Consider the following 19,400-nt stretch of genomic DNA (forward strand, 5'->3'; position numbering starts at 1 on the left):
TAATGTATTTTAGGACTAAGGACTAAGCTGTTAATATAGGCGTTTATGGTTGTTATTTGTATGGTTCCAACTTCCAGTTTTTTCAGCCTGTAGCATTGTTGTGTTTTATTCGTTATGTTAATAAAATTTTGTGTTGTTTAATAACAGTGATTTAATTTTTTTTTGTAGCTTCCTTTTCGTCCATTCAAACAATAGACGCCGAATTGGCAATTCCCGCAAAACTGAAAGAAAAGAGGAAAAAGCAGAAAAAAATACCAGTATTATCGGTGTTGTCACATGTCGATTAACCGGTGGGGAAATTTCCTCATCGTCACAACCCTAATTAGTATGAAGCTGCGGATTCAGGTGCCATTTCAGCTGATCTGTGCATCTCTATTGTACATGTTGGACAAAAATCTTATTGTCAGATGTAAAATAAGCCAACATATAACCGACCAAACTCTATTTATCAATTGTGTAAAATATAGGGGTCCTCACAAGGCCAAACTGTCCTTACAATTCATGACCATGTCATGCCCATCCCCCAATACACTATACAGTGAACTCATAACCGACCAAACTCTATTCATCAATTGTGTTAAAACATGGGGGTCCTCACAAGGCCAAACTGTCCTCACAATTCATGACCATGTCATGCCCATCCCCCAATACACTATACAGTGAACTCATAACCGACCAAACTCTATTCATCAATTGTGTTAAAACATGGGGGTCCTCACAAGGCCAAACTGTCCTCACAATTCATGACCATGTCATGCCCATCCCCCAATACACTAGTTATTATTATATATTAATAGAGAGTAGGGATGCTAACAGTTACTCAATGATCGATTGATTGTCAGTAACCTGTTTAATCGACAGACCTTATCGACGATGACCGATTAAGCATGGACATTAAAGGATAAGTTATGATTTCAGCTACAAGACATTCGTCCATGACTTCACACATTAAATAATCGAGTGTGTGCAGTTTATGTTCTGTGGGGTGGATGTATATAACCCTGTTTTGATTGGTTATATATGTGTGTGCTGCCTTCCTGAGTCAGGTAATCAAAAAGTAGGCTATGTGATGTTTAATTATGAGTGGGTCACGGGTGGATAAGATCAATCATTGGTTATGCAAACTTTAACTAGTTTCTCTAAAATGTTAAGGTGTTTTAAGCAATTTCATCTGACAGACTGGCACGAATTGGTGCATGCAGACTCTAATTTTAAAAATCGTGCATCACGGCCCGACATGCGGTGAGCCTCTCCATTCTCACAATGAGTTTCTGAGTTCTCTCATCCTTCAGAGTTTGTTCTTTCTAGGTAATCTGTGAACACAATTAGTGCTCAGAATAGCTTGTAAAGCCTGTCCTGCCCTTTCAAATTACTTGATGAAATGAATTAAAGTCATAATGGCCAGCGCAATGGATGATTTTGTCATTAACAGTGAACACATTTAATGTAGGCTTCCCTGAAACGAGAATGTTTCACTTGAATTTTATTTATATTATTATTTTATTTATTTATTTAACAAATAAATTGTGTTTTGGGTCTGAATAGCAGTACTTCTTTTAAAACACTTCACCACAACTGTTACTCATTCTTTATTTTCTAGATAACTGACCAACAAAAGTTTACATTATTTTTCAAGAAAAAATATATGAAGTGTACATTTATGTTCATGCCTGTTGCATTGGCTGATTTGTTACACTCCCTGAAAAATAAGGATTTAATTAATGCTCTACTGTAATTGGTTTATCCTAAACCTCTGTTAGTTTTAAAGTTTGTAGCAAATATAGGACAAAGTTTATAATAAGTCATTATTTTACAGATTATGTCTTAAGCATCTGAATTTTCATCTATGCTGATGTGCTTTCATTTTCTCCATCTTACTCGTGGCGAGTTCAGGTGAAAGAGTAACAAGTAAGATTGGCCTAAATTTCATTTGCCTGCATCAAACTGGCAAAAAAAATCTACATTTAAAATATATGAAATACAAAGGCTGGTTATTTTACTGGTGATGAGGGATAATAGTAGTATTACAGAGGAAATGTCTTAATATTAAAAAGGAAACATAAGTTTGACTTCAACAGATCCTATCAATGTCGTATTGAATGTCTTAAAATAATGTAGCCTATATGAGATCAAGCACCAAGTGTTTATTGAGATTGTGTCAACTATCATATATAGTCTGTTCTTCACAGAAGTTTTAAGGCACCTTTATTTAGCCTAGCCTACTACTGTATATACATTTAGATTTTTTTACATATAATGTTCCATTACTTAATTTCTTTATTTTTTATATTTATAGTTTATACATAAAATGAGCACTAAGCTTATTTTGCAGTGATCTTTATGGAAAGAGCATAGTGTGTATTGCTTTTATTCAGTAACAAATTCATTAATTATGTATGTTATAAATGACTGTTTAAAAGAACTAAAGGTATTAATTACTGCAAGTCTCCAAGTGGAAAATGCTTGGGTGATTTCTTTAATACTTCAAAACATTCCAAACTTTATCTATTGTGTTTATGGAGTGGTGATTAATGATTAATTGATAATTTATCGCTAATTTAAATGATCATGGATCACAGGATTTTGTGGAAATTGATATCCCTATTAGAAAGGGGTCTATTTTACTCAAATAGAGTTATCACAACAACGTTTTTGAGATAACAGCCCAGGACAAACATCCTAAAATGGCACTTAACCCTTCTACATCTAACATTGTCATTGTCAAAGAGGAAATTATTTTGTTTGCAATAAGTTATATTTGCAGTTTTGGATAGAAACTCTGCTCATACCAAGAAGGAAATTAAATTCACTTACTGTCTCTTTCCCTGATGTGGAAGTTTCTGCACTGCATTTGATCCTTGCCATTGATGACTCTTCACATAATTCCTGTAAATGTGAAAAGGAAAGGCACAAGATTGGGTCAGACAGCTTGCTAAGTAAGTACTACACTTAACTAATGAACTACTATTACCTGGCCAATTTCAGGCATTAGGGAAAAGCAAATGGATGAAAAATTCATGGACAACATCTACAATTTCATTTAATTTGTTATTTAAGTTTTTGTACAAGAGATCAAACGGTTAGCATAAATTCCAAACTCTATTCATTAATTGTGTAAAACATGGGGGCCAAACTGTCCTTACATTTCATGGCCATGTCATGCCCATCCCCCAATACACTATACAGTGAACTCATAACCAACCAAACTCTATTCATCAATTGTGTAAAATATAGAGGTCCTCACAAGGCCAAACTGTCCTTACATTTCATGACCATGTCATACCCATCCCCCAATACACTATACAGTGAACTCATTACAGACCTAATTCTATTCATCAATTGTGTAAAACATGGGTGTCCTCACAAGGCCAAACTGTCCACACAATTCATGATCATGTCATGCCCATCCCCCAATACACTAGTTATTATTATTATAAATTAACAAAGAGGGGTATATTGTACTCAAAGAGAGTCATCGCAACAACATTTTTGAGAAAAACTGCCCAGGAAAAACAGCCTAAAATGATGGTCAACCGTCCTTCTACAACCACAAATTAGAAACAGTATGAAAATTGCTAATAAAATATAGTGTAATGCTGCCATTCCTTTTTACAACACTTAAAAATATGTTTAGCGACTGAAGACAGCAAGTGATGAAGTGTTTCATGTGTAAATTTGTACCATTCTTACTGCAAACAAGTCAAAGTGGGCAACAGTACGGGGTCTTTGTTGTTGCATTTTATGCTTGGAAATGCACCACACTTTCTCTATTAGAAAGAGATCGGGACTGCAGACAGGCCAGTCCAGTACCTGTGTCCTCTTTAACCTGTTTCACGTCACATCATTTAACCATATTATCTGATGACAGCCCTATACTCCTGTCACTACTTTTTTTGAAATATGTTGCAAGAACCAAAATTGGAATATGTGTTTATTAACACATTAAATAATGTCTGTTGGATTATCTGCAATTCAATACAAATCAAAGTAAATTTAGTAATCAGTACTTTCTTTTTTATTTGCGTTTTCCATACTGTGCCAATCTTTTCTGATTTGAGGTTCTAACATGGTCAGCATCAAGAAGGAAATTAAATTCACTTACTGTCTCTTTCCCTGACTTGGAAGTTTTCGCACTGCATTTGATCCCAGTCATCAATGACTCTTCATTCAACTCCTGTAAAAGTGAGAAAGAGAAACACAAGATTGACTCATTGAGTGAAACAGTGATGGTCTGAAACATTTAATGCATTATTTTAATTTTCCACATAAGTTACATTTGCCTATTGGCTTTTTGTCAAAGGAACCAGCGTGATGCTGACTGCTGGTTTGCCTACAAAGTGACATCATAGTCCCACCACTCTATTCAACAAATGTGTTCAAATATGGGGGTCAGAAGGAAAACTAGAGATATTCATATTAATTGTTTAACTGTTAACTGAAAGGATGCATTTTTAACCATTTTATGGTATTAGTTAAACAATTAAAATGTACTATTTTTATTTTGCAACACATAGGGATATTTGTTAACTCATTATGATATGTGCAACCCCACGTCCCCACAGACATATTTTGATAAAAGAAGCATAATGAAAATAGTGAAAAGACTTGTCACAGTTTGACACAGACAAGTTGATGCCAAACTAACGCTATTGGTGATTGCCTCTGTCCTGGATCTGCATCATAAACACCTTCATGTATTTGCACAAGTTGAGAAAGAAGCAGTGGAAAGAAGAAGTGGAAGTCGAAGCGTTGGGGTTTTCACTTGCTCTGAGTGTGCTCAACATGGCAACATCATAAATACAATCAACAAATAACTAAACCTTTCTTCATTTGGAGAATTACAGTTAATAATAGTCCGTATAAAAGATCCATTTCTAAAATAGCCTGCATAGCCTAATCTACAAATCAAACAAATGGTGATTGACTTAAATGATTTATGCATATGATAACTCCACACCAAACTGAGACTTTCATTTTATAGCTTTATAAACTATAAAAAGCCGCTTTTCCACTATCGTGCTGAATCGTTCTTTAAACAGAACTGTTCCATTCCGTGCCAAACCGTGCCAGACAGCACGGATACGGTTTCATTTTCCACTGTCGTGCTGCGACAAAGCTCTTTAAAACATTACACAAAACGCATCAGTAGTTGCCTTGGTAACGCAATGTAAACAGCTCCCTTTGTTCAATTAAAGTTAAATAAGAGCCGAAACTAGTTTTTTTTTCTTCATAAAAAGCGAAAGCAACCATGTGACTAAACACTGTTATGCCGCTCTATCAAATAGGTGCTAAATATAGGTACATGTGCACCCTTATTTATTTATATGTTGCGCAGCTCTGACTAAATTTTATTTGGAGGGAAAATTACCAAAATGTAACGTGATGATTGAAAATAATTGGAGGGGAAATAAATAATATTTAAAATCTCTGAACATAACAGAAAAATAAACAATGATAAGACAACAATAATAGTGCATTTGCATTATAGTGGCAGAAATATAATTTTGGACAGGCCTTGTCAAAGGTGAGCGGGCACTTTCACTAATAAAAACACAGCACATAAATTATTTCATTTTTAACAATTAATTACATTACACTGCGTTTTTATATCAAAAGTTGATAATGATATAAAATATACTACATTTTGATGGTAAAATTAAACCAATTAAGCGATGGTTGTAATTTGTTTTACTATTCAAACATTAAATAACGAATGCAGCAAGTGAAAAAAACGAATATGAAACAACACATATAGCAGGATTTAAAGCATATAAAGCACTGTTATATTTAACAAAATGCTGCTCTATTATCTTTTTATTTTGATCATTTTATTTTAATTATTATAATTATTTTTTGTGTTCATAATTAACTAACAAGCTGTAGGCGAATCATTGCTAGACGTTTTAGAAAATATTTGCGTAGCTATATTAAAGATCATCAAGAACAAAAAAACAAAAACACAGAAACATGTTACATGCCTCATAAATGTCATATAACTTATGTATAACTGAATCATATAATTGCCTATAGCTGAAATGATGAAAATTGCTCATTTTATTTTTATAAAACATTTGTCAAAACGTATTGATATTTTGCAATACTGACATTTAAGAATCCATATTTATTTAATTCATTCATTCTTTTGACTTGTTTATTAGTGCATATGCTATAATATAAATCATTCAACAGTACCTTGGACAGTTACAGTGCCGCTCCGTAAAGCTTTCAAGCAAAGTCTTTTGGACGGCTGACATTACAACACGAACACGCCGTCCTTCAGGTGGTCTCGCCGGTATTAACAAGCTGTCCTTGCTTTGAATTAAAAAGTGCAATTATTTCCTCGTTGTTAAAAAAGTCTGCAAGTTCGTGTTCCATGGATATAGTGATGTTGTTGTGGAATTTGGACATCGACGATGCAAAGCGTGACTTTATTCACTTTATTGGCTTTATTCGATGCGCAGCAGGAAAAAAAAAGTCAGCAGCGCAAGTCGCTGGCATGTCTCTCCCGGATCAGAGCGAGTTTTGTGCTGTGAAATACAGCGCTGCATGCAATAAACTCACATTCAGGCAGGCGAAGTAGGTCTGTATTCAAGTCAATAAAATAATAACTTTAATGAATAAAATATCTTCGTAAGAATGTGATGAGTTATTCACTTCTCTGCCAGAGACTGCTCTATGGTTTTAAAACCCTCTTCAAACTGTATCGTTTAGCAAGGGTTATTATTTTATATTAAATGTACTGTAGTTTATTGAGGATGTCTGATGACTAGCGCGCTTCTGCTGAGCCAGCTGTGGTAGCTTAGCAACCAAGTCGCGACGTCAACACACAGAATCTGTCAGCACAGTTCAGCACGGTTGTCTAACCGTGCCGAGAATTCCGGGCCGAGAACGGTTTGTAATCGTGCCGCGCCGTTCCAGGCTCAGTGGAGAAACAACCGTAACCGTACCGAGAAGTTCTTAGAACGGTTTGGCACGATAGTGGAAAAGCAGCTAAAATGTACGCATAGTAATGCAATCCTAGGCCTATACTTTAAATAAAAGTCAACATGTGCCTTATTGTCTCTCATCATCGCTGCCACAGCGCACATCTGTTTAAAGCTTCTGTAAAGAACAGAGCTTCACTTGACAGATGAAACGATCTAAAAAAAAAAAAAAAAAAAACTTTGTCGTCAACTAGTCTACGGGCTACACTCTTTACGGGCATTCTATGCAGTATGACAATGATATAATCTGTTGATAAGTTTAGGCTATATTTCCTTCTCAATAAATTTCTAAATTTTCTTTAAAATCAACAAGTGTCTTTTTATTTTTATATATTTTTTAAGTTTCTGAATATTGAGATACAAAGATGTTATTTTTCTATATTTTCTATTTTTTTATATCTCTTTTTGCACTGTTTTTATACAGTTATATTGTAAAACTTTACCCTAGTTTGCTGTATGTGTTTGTACTATTTTATTAATGGATAAACAGGGCTAGTATTATACACAACTGTTTCTACAGATACCCACTCAGGTATCGGTTTAGTACTTACTTTTGGCTGATTCCCTGAGCTCAAGTATGAGAATCCGTATCGGGAAGGGAAAAAGGGTACTAAAACATCCCTACCTCCATTTCTAACATGGTCAGCATCAAGAAGGAAATTAAATTCACTTACTGTCTCTTTCCCTGATGTAGAAGTTTTCGCACAGCATTTGATCCCAGTCACCAATGACTCTTCATGCAATTCCTGTAAAAGAGAAAAAAAGAAACACAAGATTGAGGCAAGAAGATTTGTGAAGTGATGATTTTATTGTCTGAACTAGCTTGATGCAAATGATTATTGTTCACAAATGTTTTGGGAATATTTCAATTTTCCACACAAGTTACATTTGCAGCTTTAGATGGAAACCTGGCCTTTATCAAAAAGGAAAGTTTAATTCACTTACTTTCTCCTTCCCTGATGTAGACATTTTTCGAACCACATTCAATCATTGCCATTGATGACTCTTCACATAATTGCTGTAAACATGAAAAGGAAAGCACAAGATTGGGTCAGAAAGGCAGTGAATGCAGATATAAAACGAGCCTAAAAAGACAATAAATAACCAAACCAACCCCTATAGAGTGGTGGAACTGTGATATCCCTGTAGACAAAAACCCAGAAGCGAGTTTGTGTTTTACCACTTCTGCTTCCAACTTTTTAATGTAATTTTTTTGGAATGGCATATTTGTTAAATCCCTAAAATTATGTAGTGTATGGTTAACTCAAACTTAAAATACATTCATGTTTTATTCTAAGATATAAAACACACCAGTAACACCACATTTGTGATTTTTTTTTAAAGCTGTTAGGTGTCTTTGTAAAGCTGGTTGCTAAGAAGTTGCTAAATGAGACTACAGGTGCTGTCGAACATGAAATATCTCACAGTGAACAGGTTGATGGTGATGAGGTGACGATCATGGTATAGTTCGTTTATAGCCTAGTGTCAGACTTTTAGTTGTGGTGCTTGTATTCAGGCTTTAAAATTCAGGAAAGTCATATTATAATAAAGAGTAACTTATATTAAAGATGATCTCAGTAAAGCAAGGGTTCAAGTTTAATGAACTATGGCTGAGCACAGTGCTTAGTTTTTGCAATAATCCTATTGGCTACACGAGTGACATTATAAATGAGTGATTATTATAAATTATTAGAGGGGTATATTTTAATCAGAGAGGGTCGTCACAACAATGCCTTTGAGACAACAAGCTAGGAAAAACAGTCAAAAACAGTGGTCAGCCCTCCTACATCTAACATTATCAGTAAGTTTCACAATTAATATGGACCAATTTCTACTTCCTCCAGATCACTACCTGTAGATGTGATTAAAATAGTTGCCTCATTTTGTGTAGTTTGCAAAATAAGTATTTAATTGTGTGTTGTAACTTGTAATCATCCATGCGCGGCTGGTAATCACGTATCTATTATAGATCAGTGCTTGTACTGTATCTCTCAGGTTAAATCTGTATTGGCTTTAAAATCTCTAATAACATTATTATATCTCATTGCTGGTAAGACATAACCAGCCTTTCAGCAAAGCCTATATTGATATACTGATATTTCTGTGCTACTGAGGACAGTGCAACTAAAATCACACAAGCACTGAGGTAAAATCAGATGCTCAAGATATAATCTTTAAAATAAAGACTTCTATAAAAAAAAAATGTTGACAGACGTTGTGATATAAGAATTAGAGAGGAGCATTAATTAAATGCTTATCTTCTGTAGAGCAAATGATTTGAGGTAGCCTGCTATTTTTATTTGAATTAAACAAAAACCAAAAAGAAACATGATTGGAAATAAACAGCATGCTGGTTCTTAAAAAGGATTTAGTCAGTGTTTTTGTTTTGTAATCTAAATTTGTAATTTAACTGAAAAGAAAATATTTAGGGCATGCCTATTAATTTTACTCTTTTTATTTAGTTTAATCTTTTTTTTCTATGCTGTTGGAAACACTGTGCGTGAAGATTTTATAATGTTCTGTTGTTCATGTTCTATACTGTTGTTCACATATTAAAATAAATCAATACTTTAAAATGCAATAGGCCTTTTTGATGTGTCAGAAACAAAATAGACACAACATTTAGAAAAAAAAAAGTATTAAATGATCATTTAATATTAAGCTGACCGATTAGTGGTTAATATTCGGTCAATGAGCATCGGTTGTCGGTTGAGAAAATGTACCGAAATAGGCATCTCTAAGTGTAATTTTTTTTTTTTTTTGGAATGGCATATTTGTAAATATAAGGTCCCTAAAATAAGGTCTATGTTTAATGCAAGCTTAAGAAATGATCTTCATTTGTACACTCCTTTGCGCTCACTGAGATCATCTTCTGCAGAACTGTTATCTGTCCCAAACTTTAAGATGACGTCATTTGGTGGCAGGACTTTTAGTTGTACAGCACCAGTTATGAAACTCCCTGCCTTTGCACATTCGCCAGGTGGACTCTAGTTCTGATTTTAAATCTCAGATAAAAATGTTTTTGTTTATTATAGCCTTAGTGATTTTATGGTTTAATATTATGCTGATTATCAATTTTACTGCTTGTATATTTATGATGTGCTTGTGATCTGCTGTAAGGTGTCCTTAAGTGCTTTGAAAGGCGCCTAAAAATAAAAGCTATTATTATTATTAAAATACATTCATGTTTTATTCTAAGATATAAAACACACAAGTTACACCACATTTGTGATTTTTTTTAAAGCTGTTAGGTGTCTTTGTAAAGCTGGTTGCTAAGAAGTTGCTAAATGAGACTACAGGTGCTGTTGAACCTGAAATATCTCACAGTGAACAGGTTGATGGTGATGAGGTGACGATCATGTTATAGTTCGTTTATAGCCTAGTGTCAGACTTTTAGTTGTGGTGCTTGTATTCAGGCTTTAAAATTCAGGAAAGTCATATTATAATAAAGAGTATCTTATATTAAAGATGATCTCAATGAACCAAAGGTTCAAGTTTAATGAACTATGGCTGAGCACAGTGCTTAGTTTTTGCGATAATCCTATTGGCTACACGAGTGACATTATAAATGAGTGATTATTATAAATCATTCACAGTTCATATGGACCAATTTCTTCTTCCTCCAGATCACGACCTGTAGACGTGATTAAAATAGTTGCCGCATTTTGTGTAGTTTGCAAAATATGTATTTAATTGTGTGTTGTAACTTGTAATCACCCTGCACATCTTGTAATCACGCATCTACTATAGATCAGTGCTTGTACTGTATCTCAAGGTTAAATCTGTATGGGCTGTTTACCTATTGTGTCCAAACCATGTTTAAAAATCAACGCCTGCTTCTTCCTTTACCGATTTAAATGAGTTTCTGAACTCACAATCCCCTGCTGTTTGCCATTGCTATGGGCACAATCAGCTGTTCATACACATATGCTGCAGTCAATTTTCAGAATAGTTCAACTTTTGCCACTGTGTGGATTAATACTGAATGTGTGTCGCTGTTATTACTTGGGGTTATGGTTACGAATAGAGCGATATGCTGGTGTTTAACTGCAATGCTTTAATGCACTCCTCCATACTGCCCAAACATATACTCTGCACTGTGGCTCCTTCATAACCGTGGTGGGTGTTTCTCTCCGCCTCATGCTGAACGCAGTCGACCAAATCACAGCAGACTGGGTCATCAGACCAATCACTCCTAGATTAGCTTCACGCAAAGGAGGGGTTTGGAAACAAATGAATCGCTGAATAAATCATATGGGAGTCACTGCGATAATTAGGTAAAAATAAATGCATATTTTAGGATAATAAAAGTGTTTTTGACCTTGCATGCAGACCAGCCTGTTGATAAAGACTGCAAAACCAAAATATATGACCTTTTATAATGCATAACAGGCACTCTTTCAATTCACTTACTTTCTCTTTCCCTGACATGGAAGTTTTCACACTGCATTCAATCTCAGTCACCAATGATGCTTCATGCAATTCCTGTAAAAGTGAGTAAAAAAAACACAAGATTAAGGCAAAAATATTTGCAAAAAGATGATTTTATTCTTTTTGCCCCATTTGATGGAAACTGTGATTGTTTGCAAATGTTTTAATGCATTGTTTTAATTTTCCACTTAAGTTACATTTGCAGTTTTGGATGTAAACTCAGATCATGTTAAGAAGTGTTAACTTACTTTCTCTTCAATACAGACTGTATTCACTTTCTCTTTCCATGATGTGCATGTTTTTGAATTTTGCTAATCTTTTTGAAGAAGATGTACAAAGTGGCTACCACTACTCATATAAGTAGAAACAATAATAACCAAAGTGTAATTATCTACTGTCACATACGCAACTATTGTGTGTGCATTTAGGAATAGAACAAAAATATAAAAACATGCACAAACAATGAAGTTATTTCTTAAGAGTAATTTGAAACATCAAAAAAATAAACCAATAAATGAAATCCACAACACAATACAACAAACATGTCCTCTGATAATAGAAAACAGTCTTAAAGAGAGCACACACTCACCCTTGAATGCCATGGCCAAGAAGAATCACCATAGTTGTGGGTAATTTCCTCATCTGGAAAGATATTCCTTGTAATAAACAGAAACAGAACTACTGCCTTCATTTAGGATTTCTGTGACCATCATTACGGCATCCCAGTTATCCATCCTTTTGTGAAGCATCAATGCTGTGGGAAAAATACTGCATAGTCAAAACATTCCTGACTGAAACACAAAGTACTAACCTAATATTGAATATTTTGTGATGTTAAGCTAACCTTGCCCTTTTAATCTTTTGTCAAATATATGACACAGTTTACTTCCCTTCCTAAAAGTGTCCCTAATGACATACTGACCACCTTGTTATTGGTTAGTACACCATAACAATTATTATGTTGTCAATAATATTAATACTACTACTGCTACTACAACTACTAATAATAACAATAATAATAAATAGTCTACAGTGGACAAGCTCAAGTTTAAATAGAGGTAAATATGGTTTTATATTCGCACATGCCGTCTTTCTCATTAATAAAATAATCTCAGAAAATTATTAATTGGAAATTCTAAATATTAAAATAATATTAGCAGCCAACAACAACCAAAGTACATCATTGTTCACAGTCGATTAAATAGTGCTAATGTTGTTTTGAAGTCATACTTACTGTACATGTGATTTCAGTCCAAATATTTAAAGTACCATGGTAAACAATGTATGGAGCTGTCACTGAACGAATGTGTGAATATAAAACCATCTTTACCCCAATCAAGACAGAGGTAAAGTTGGTTTTATATTTCCACAGTCATTCATTTAGAAGTCTCTATATTGTTTACCATGTTACTTTGAATATTCTATCGGTATTAGCATGGGTGACTTGAAAACAACAACACTGTTTATTTGACCGTGAACAATGTTGTACTTTGATAGTCATTTGCTGCTAATAATCATTCGCTATTTAAAGTTTGCAAATAATACATTTATAAAATTATAGTATTAAGGGGAAAGTCCGAACGTGCGAATATAATATAAGTTAAACAAACTGGGTCACGGACACTAACTTTATATCTGCTAATGATGTCGCACATTAAGTGATATGACCCTGACTAACTCGTCATGCACACAATGTCTAAAGTTAACTTAACACATGGCACAAAATATACAGTAAATAAGCAGTTCATACCTTTAAGATGCACAAATAGTTCTCTTTCGTAGTTGCTTTACTCCAGCGGAATTAAAGGTCTACCTCTCGTGTCTTCGGCAGCCAATTGGAAACGTGAAGCGGGTTCATATTGATTGACATGAAATCCAGCCAATCGCTGACGGGGATTCCGCTGATCGACCAATGAAAGGCGATAAAAATCCAGCCAATCGCGGGCGAGGAGTTCTGCGGCTAGACCAATGAAACGCGACTGTGACGTGCTCTAATGTGTATGGAGCAGCAGTAGCAGGAAAGGGACGATAGTGGGAGATTATACACAATGAGCATACACTGATACACACAGAAAAACGGGTTCACCGTAAACATTAGGACATAACGAGAAAACGCGGGAGGTAGTAAGTCACGCATGTTAGAACACGTGTATGCCGCCCGACTTATCGGGACAGTAGCGCTGTTCCAACAGTTACGGTGTGTGCTCATAGTGACGGTATGTATTCAGGTGTTTTGTCCCAACAGTCCGGTCGCACCAACGCACACACACACACACAGCTGTGGGTATAAATGTGTTTGTGTTCTTGTGTTCAGATGTCTGTTTCCTCACTCTGGATCCAAACACAGCTAACACTGGACTCATTCTGTCTGAGGAGAACAGAGAGGTGAAGCGTGTGAAGGAGAAACAGCTGTATCCTGATCATCCAGACAGATTTAATGTACATCCTCAGGTGTTGTGCAGAGAGAGTGTGTGTGGACGCTGTTACTGGGAGATTGACTGGAGTGGAGATGGTGTTGTGGAAATATCAGTGTCATATAAGAGCATCAGGAGGAAGGGAGGTCTTGAGTGTGTGTTTGGATGTAATGCTCAGTCCTGGAGTTTGCGCTGTGATTCCTGCAGTTTCTCATTCAAACACAAAAACACACACACTGATCTCCCAGTAAAGGCGCTCAGCAGGAGAATAGGAGTGTTTGTGGATCACAGTGCAGGAACTCTGATCTTTTACAACATCTATAGAGACACAATGAGCCTCATCCACTCAGTCCAGACCACATTCACTGAGCCGCTCTGCCCTGGGTTTATAGTTTATTCTGGATCATCAGTGAAACTGAGCTGAAGGCTGATGCGAGATTTACCCAGAATCCTCTGCAGGAGCAATCAGTAGCAGTGTGTGTGAGAGAGCATATGTGTTGTCTGCGCATGTGTTCACTGTTTTGTGCGTGTGTGTGTGTGAGAGAGTGAGAGACAGAGTGTGTCTGTGTGTGCGAGACAGATAGTTTGTGTGTGGGAGTGTGTGTGTTTGTGTGTGTGAGAGAGATTTAAATTTTCACAAAAATATCTTGTTACATAGATTTTTCATTTCACAAATTGTAACACCTCAGCAAATGTAAAAGCAGCTTTCCTTCCTCCACAGTCTAGACAGAGTCCTTGTAACACCACTGTTGTTCAAAGGTTTCAGCATTATTTATGGCCTTGTAATACTTCAAATCTATTGTAATTCTGGACCTAACAAACACTTTAAAAACTCTAAATCTCTACCATGTACATGCACTCAGTGTGGGAAGAGTTTCAACAAATCATCAAACTTTAATAACCACATGATGATCCACACAGGAGAGAAACTACTCACATGCACTCAGTACTCCCAATAATATTCAGCTGCAAACTAAATCACCATCAGATTGATGCGTTTCAACAGATTTAGGATGCTTTACTGTATTTTACATTTGTCTGTATATTATAGATATATTTTATAGTAGATATTTAAAAGTAGATATTCAGTCAATTCAGCTTAAAGCAGAAGCTGCCTCTTTGCAGTTTCCCTGTTGACCTGTGGTTCTCTTTGAATATGTGTTTGTTTGAAAAAATATATATAAATAAAGAAAAAAAGTATATATATATATATATATATATATATATATATATATATATATATATATATATACATTGTATGTATGTAGTATTAATATATGTATGTATAGTTTTAATTTTATATATAATTAAATTTAAATAAAATTATATATTTTTTATAAAATGCTGATAATAGCATGATAATGTTATATATATATATACCGGTGCTAAATCGATACTTTTAAAATGATAACAGTGCCAAAACGGTGACTGAATTGATACTTTTTAGCCACAAAATGATGGTGGATGACTCTACAAAAATATTTTATTTGACAAAATATTTTTAAAAATCATTTTAATCGAACAATATAATTACAATTTAAAGTAAACATCAATTCATATTGTATTACATTAATATATTTCCTTTGATCATTTGTTGGTTAGAATGAATTTAAGATTTGCATTATGAAATTACATTAGCTTACTATTAACTCCAATAATTATTCTGGAGTCATAATAAGTCCTATTTCTTATTGTTTATTTTGTGCATTGATAATGACCAAAAAACATTGAATGAGAGTAAAAAGTAGCAATTTTACCCAATAAATGCGTTAATAATAGCCACCGATTTATTTATAGTCATCCAAATAAACTTAAACGTTTAAAAACTGCAGCAAGCATTTATTTAGGCCCGAACTACAAAACCAAATTTAAAACAATATTAGTATCAGTTTTGCTTAAGTTGCACACTAGTGTTGTAGGAGAGGAGAGTGGTCGCTTTAAGACTTGCTATTTAAGGGAGTTGTAGTCCATAGCGAAGTGGGTAGTGTAGTTCGACACGCATGCTGGATGATGTGAACTCGCTGTGTGCAGCTGAGGAAAAAAGTTTTACTCGGCTTTGTTTTATGTTCACTCAAGTTATTCCACCCAAGAGCTGTTTGCACCGTGAACCTGACAACACTAAAATAAGTAAAAGGAGGGCATGCATTGATTACTTTTGTCCGTCTCATCCTTTGCACGAGCTGTTACTCTGCCGCTGGACATTACTGAAGCGGACAGAGTAACACTAGTTTGATCATGTATAAATATCATTATAACTATATTATATAAATATTATTATAACTAGGCCTAAAACATTGCGACAATCAAAAACCAAATGACATATCACAGGCGATTGTCTTCTGCATGCACCAGACATGAATGACACTTCTCATAGAGCTTGAGAAGCAGACAGTACTGTATGATCTATGTACTTTGTAAAATAAAGATTTGCTTTTTAAAGAAACAGCATAGGAGGAGGTTGTCGCGGGCCTTAGTGCAGATAAAAAAGTTTTTTTTTTAAGTGTATTTGTATATATAGTGTAGGGATAGTTTACAGTTTAACCCAAAGAATGACCAGTCTGGTAGATGAAGAAGAGCCGGAGTCAGAGATTTAAATAAATAAATCAAGTTTACTGAAGATAGTTTGCAGTTTCATTCGCAGAAGCCAGCTTTAACACTTGCAATGAGTTCCTAGGCCGCTCTGCTTACAATCACCAATCAATAACAATTATACTCTCACATAACGTCATTAACTGCGTCATACATAAAGGTGTTCTAACCTGATTGGTTAAAACACAGATAGACTAGGAACATTTCCACGTGAGGTTCGTGCGTACAATTCTGAACAATATCTAAACATAAACGTCAGACATCCTTTAGACTGATTAGAGCTGACTCCAGACCTGTGAAATGGATCAACAATCAAATAGAACACACACACTTTAAGTATAATCTGTTTCTTATCCAAGGCTGAGTGTACCGTCAGCCGTCTTTATCAAAACTGGTTAAAAACTGGTATAATCTACATTCAGGCAGTTATATTCTTACTACACAAAGTCTATCTTGAATAAAAAGTAGAATCACTTTAAACGATTTAACCGTAAAAATAGCAAAATCACTTTAGACATTTTAGACAGTATTAACTCCTAGAAATAACAATAGAAACAGTTGTTTCCAGTCCTCAGTTCCACTCAAGATCTCCATGACCTCTGACCTAGTTTGCTGGCTCCTGAAAATAGGTATAAAGAGACAGGCAAATGCACTGAACATTCTTATATTAAGCAATGTGTTAACTTATTCATTAATTAAAATCAATTCACAGTTAAATACTAAGAAACAGGATGATGAAAAGGATAAATGTTGGTCCATGATGAGATGGACTGGAAAGCAGAAATCCGAATCCTTCAGTACTAAAATGTGAAAACTGAAAATTCTGTGACCATTAACTCACCTTTACTTGTTCCAAACAAGATTTTATTTAATTTTTTTCTGATGTTGAACAATAATATCCAATAACTTATAATCTCTTTGGTTGTTGAAAACAGTAAATGCTGAATTAAGATTGTTCTTTTGTTTATTGTTTTATTATTTATATTGTCAGACAGCTAAAAAATTTCACTATATGTGTTAAATCAGCTGCGCAAAGCGATTGGCATACAAAAAATCTTGTAAAATTGATAGATATAAAGATTTTACGTTTATCGTGATAAATATCGATATCAACTGATATGTAAAAAATTATTGTGATATTTTTTTTGCCATATCGCCCAGCTCTACTATACAGTAGCGAGAACAACATCAACTGCATTACAAGTTCAAAACAAAAACAACACCTGGTACCGTTTAAACCATTGTACCAGATTTCCTAAGCTAAGAAACAGTAAAAAAAAATGTAGCAATCTAGCACAGGAAGTACATAAGCAGCATAAAACAAGTAATGACTCTCTTGAATTTCATCATGGACAACATGAACTGGTTGGAGGAGAAACAGCGGACCTGTCGATTTATGTAAAAACGCTGGCCTCTGGGGAACAACAGGAGGACCCTACCATGGAAGGAAATCATGCTACTGTCAATGATAATACAGAATGCATATGTGAACATGAGTAAAGAGATAATCTTTCCCCAAATGAAGGACAATCGGATAATGGAATGGAATGAGACCTATCAACAATCGACTTCCCAGCTTTACTGAAAAAGGGAAAAGCTGACCGATAAGCTGAAGGGGACCACTGCTGCATCAACATTACAAATATTAACCTCCAGAGGTGGATAGTAGTCAAGGAAAATGCTGGAAAAGACAAACACTTGAGTAATTGGTTTGCCTCCATATTTGGATCTTGGGGACAATGGTTAATAAAGTTGACATATTTGGAGGTTACCATACTTGTTTTAGCTTAACTTTGTTGCTGTGTTGTGTCATTCATCAGATCAATGCTAGCCAGTGCTGCTGCCACACACATGGTTACTGTGCAAGTACAAGGAACAGTGCAAGCCCACCTCAACAGTGACTATGGCTATGAAAATATGCTTCCAAAATCCTTAGATTGGTCCGTTTATGAGAACGTTACCCCAAACTTGGTTGGATGAATATCAAACCTTTTTTTTTCTTTTGTTTTTGAGTGTGCCGCAGTTCTTGTTTTTATGTTATTCCTGTTTTGTGGAAAAGTTAGGGAGATAGTGTATAACATGTATTTTATTTTCTTTGATTTCAAGCGTACACAGACCTTTAGAATAATGAATAGTGTAGGCAGGTAGTTAGAGGATATTTTGTTTTTTATTTTGGCACTTAGACTCTTTTACACATATATGCCAAAAATTATTCCTATACAATGCAAGTAATCTTATGTTGTTTTCTATTTTCATTTTCTATTTTTCCTCTCTTGTTCTTTGTTATCAGAATGACACGAATGAAAAAAGGGTTTCAAGCAGGTCATTATCTGTGCTACGAGACAGAAGTGCAAACAGAAGGACCTGAAATGATGGTTATTAATCCTATAATCTACAATATTATCTTTTAATAATATATTGGTTATGTTTCTGGGTATGAAATGGACATTTATCGAAGCTGCAGGGTTCACATACTCACAGGGAAAGAGGACTTGAACTGAGTGCTTAATGGAACCAACGATCATCTCAAAGCTGGCAAATGCTGTAAGAATAGGCTCTACTGGTGGCTGAAAAGCCTGCTGCTCGCTCCAACACCAGACAGTACTTAGTAGTACCTCTGGCAACGTGGGAGCAATCATCTTAAGACCAGGAGACAGTATCTTTTACTCCTTTCTAATCAAATAAAGGGGAGATGTTTGGTTCCGCCTCTCCACTGGAGTGCAACATAGGGATGTTGACATTTGGTGAAGACTGTGAAAGGCAACTTTGTGTTGCATTAGTGAGGTTGATTGTACTGATATGTTGGTACCTTGTGCTGCATTCCGGTTGAGGGTTAGGAAAGAGACTTTCTTCTGATATAGTCCCTCTAAAGGCTGATTTATACTTCTGCGTCAAGCCTATGCTTATGCTACGGCGCTGACGCATAGCCCTACGCCGTGGCAATCGCTGACGTGCACCTCTCAAAAAATGTAACTACACATCA

General features: G+C 35.1%; 1 protein-coding gene and 1 long non-coding RNA gene across 2 annotated transcripts in view; one reads left to right on the forward strand and one right to left on the reverse strand.

The window, feature by feature from the left end:
• Positions 1–14,997, forward strand: part of LOC137489658 (NLR family CARD domain-containing protein 3-like) — a 113,748-nt gene extending 98,751 nt beyond the window's left edge. The window contains exon 13 of the mRNA XM_073948323.1: positions 13,729–14,997. Coding sequence (XP_073804424.1) covers positions 13,729–14,252 — 524 coding nt within the window. The 3' untranslated portion in view covers positions 14,253–14,997. The remainder of the gene's footprint in view (positions 1–13,728) is intronic.
• LOC141381913 (uncharacterized) overlaps positions 1–19,400 on the reverse strand; it is a 560,761-nt gene that overhangs the window by 113,416 nt on the left and 427,945 nt on the right. The window lies entirely within an intron of this gene.

This window comes from Danio rerio, chromosome 4, assembly GCF_049306965.1.
Source record: "Danio rerio strain Tuebingen ecotype United States chromosome 4, GRCz12tu, whole genome shotgun sequence".
Taxonomy (NCBI): Eukaryota; Metazoa; Chordata; class Actinopteri; order Cypriniformes; family Danionidae; genus Danio; species Danio rerio.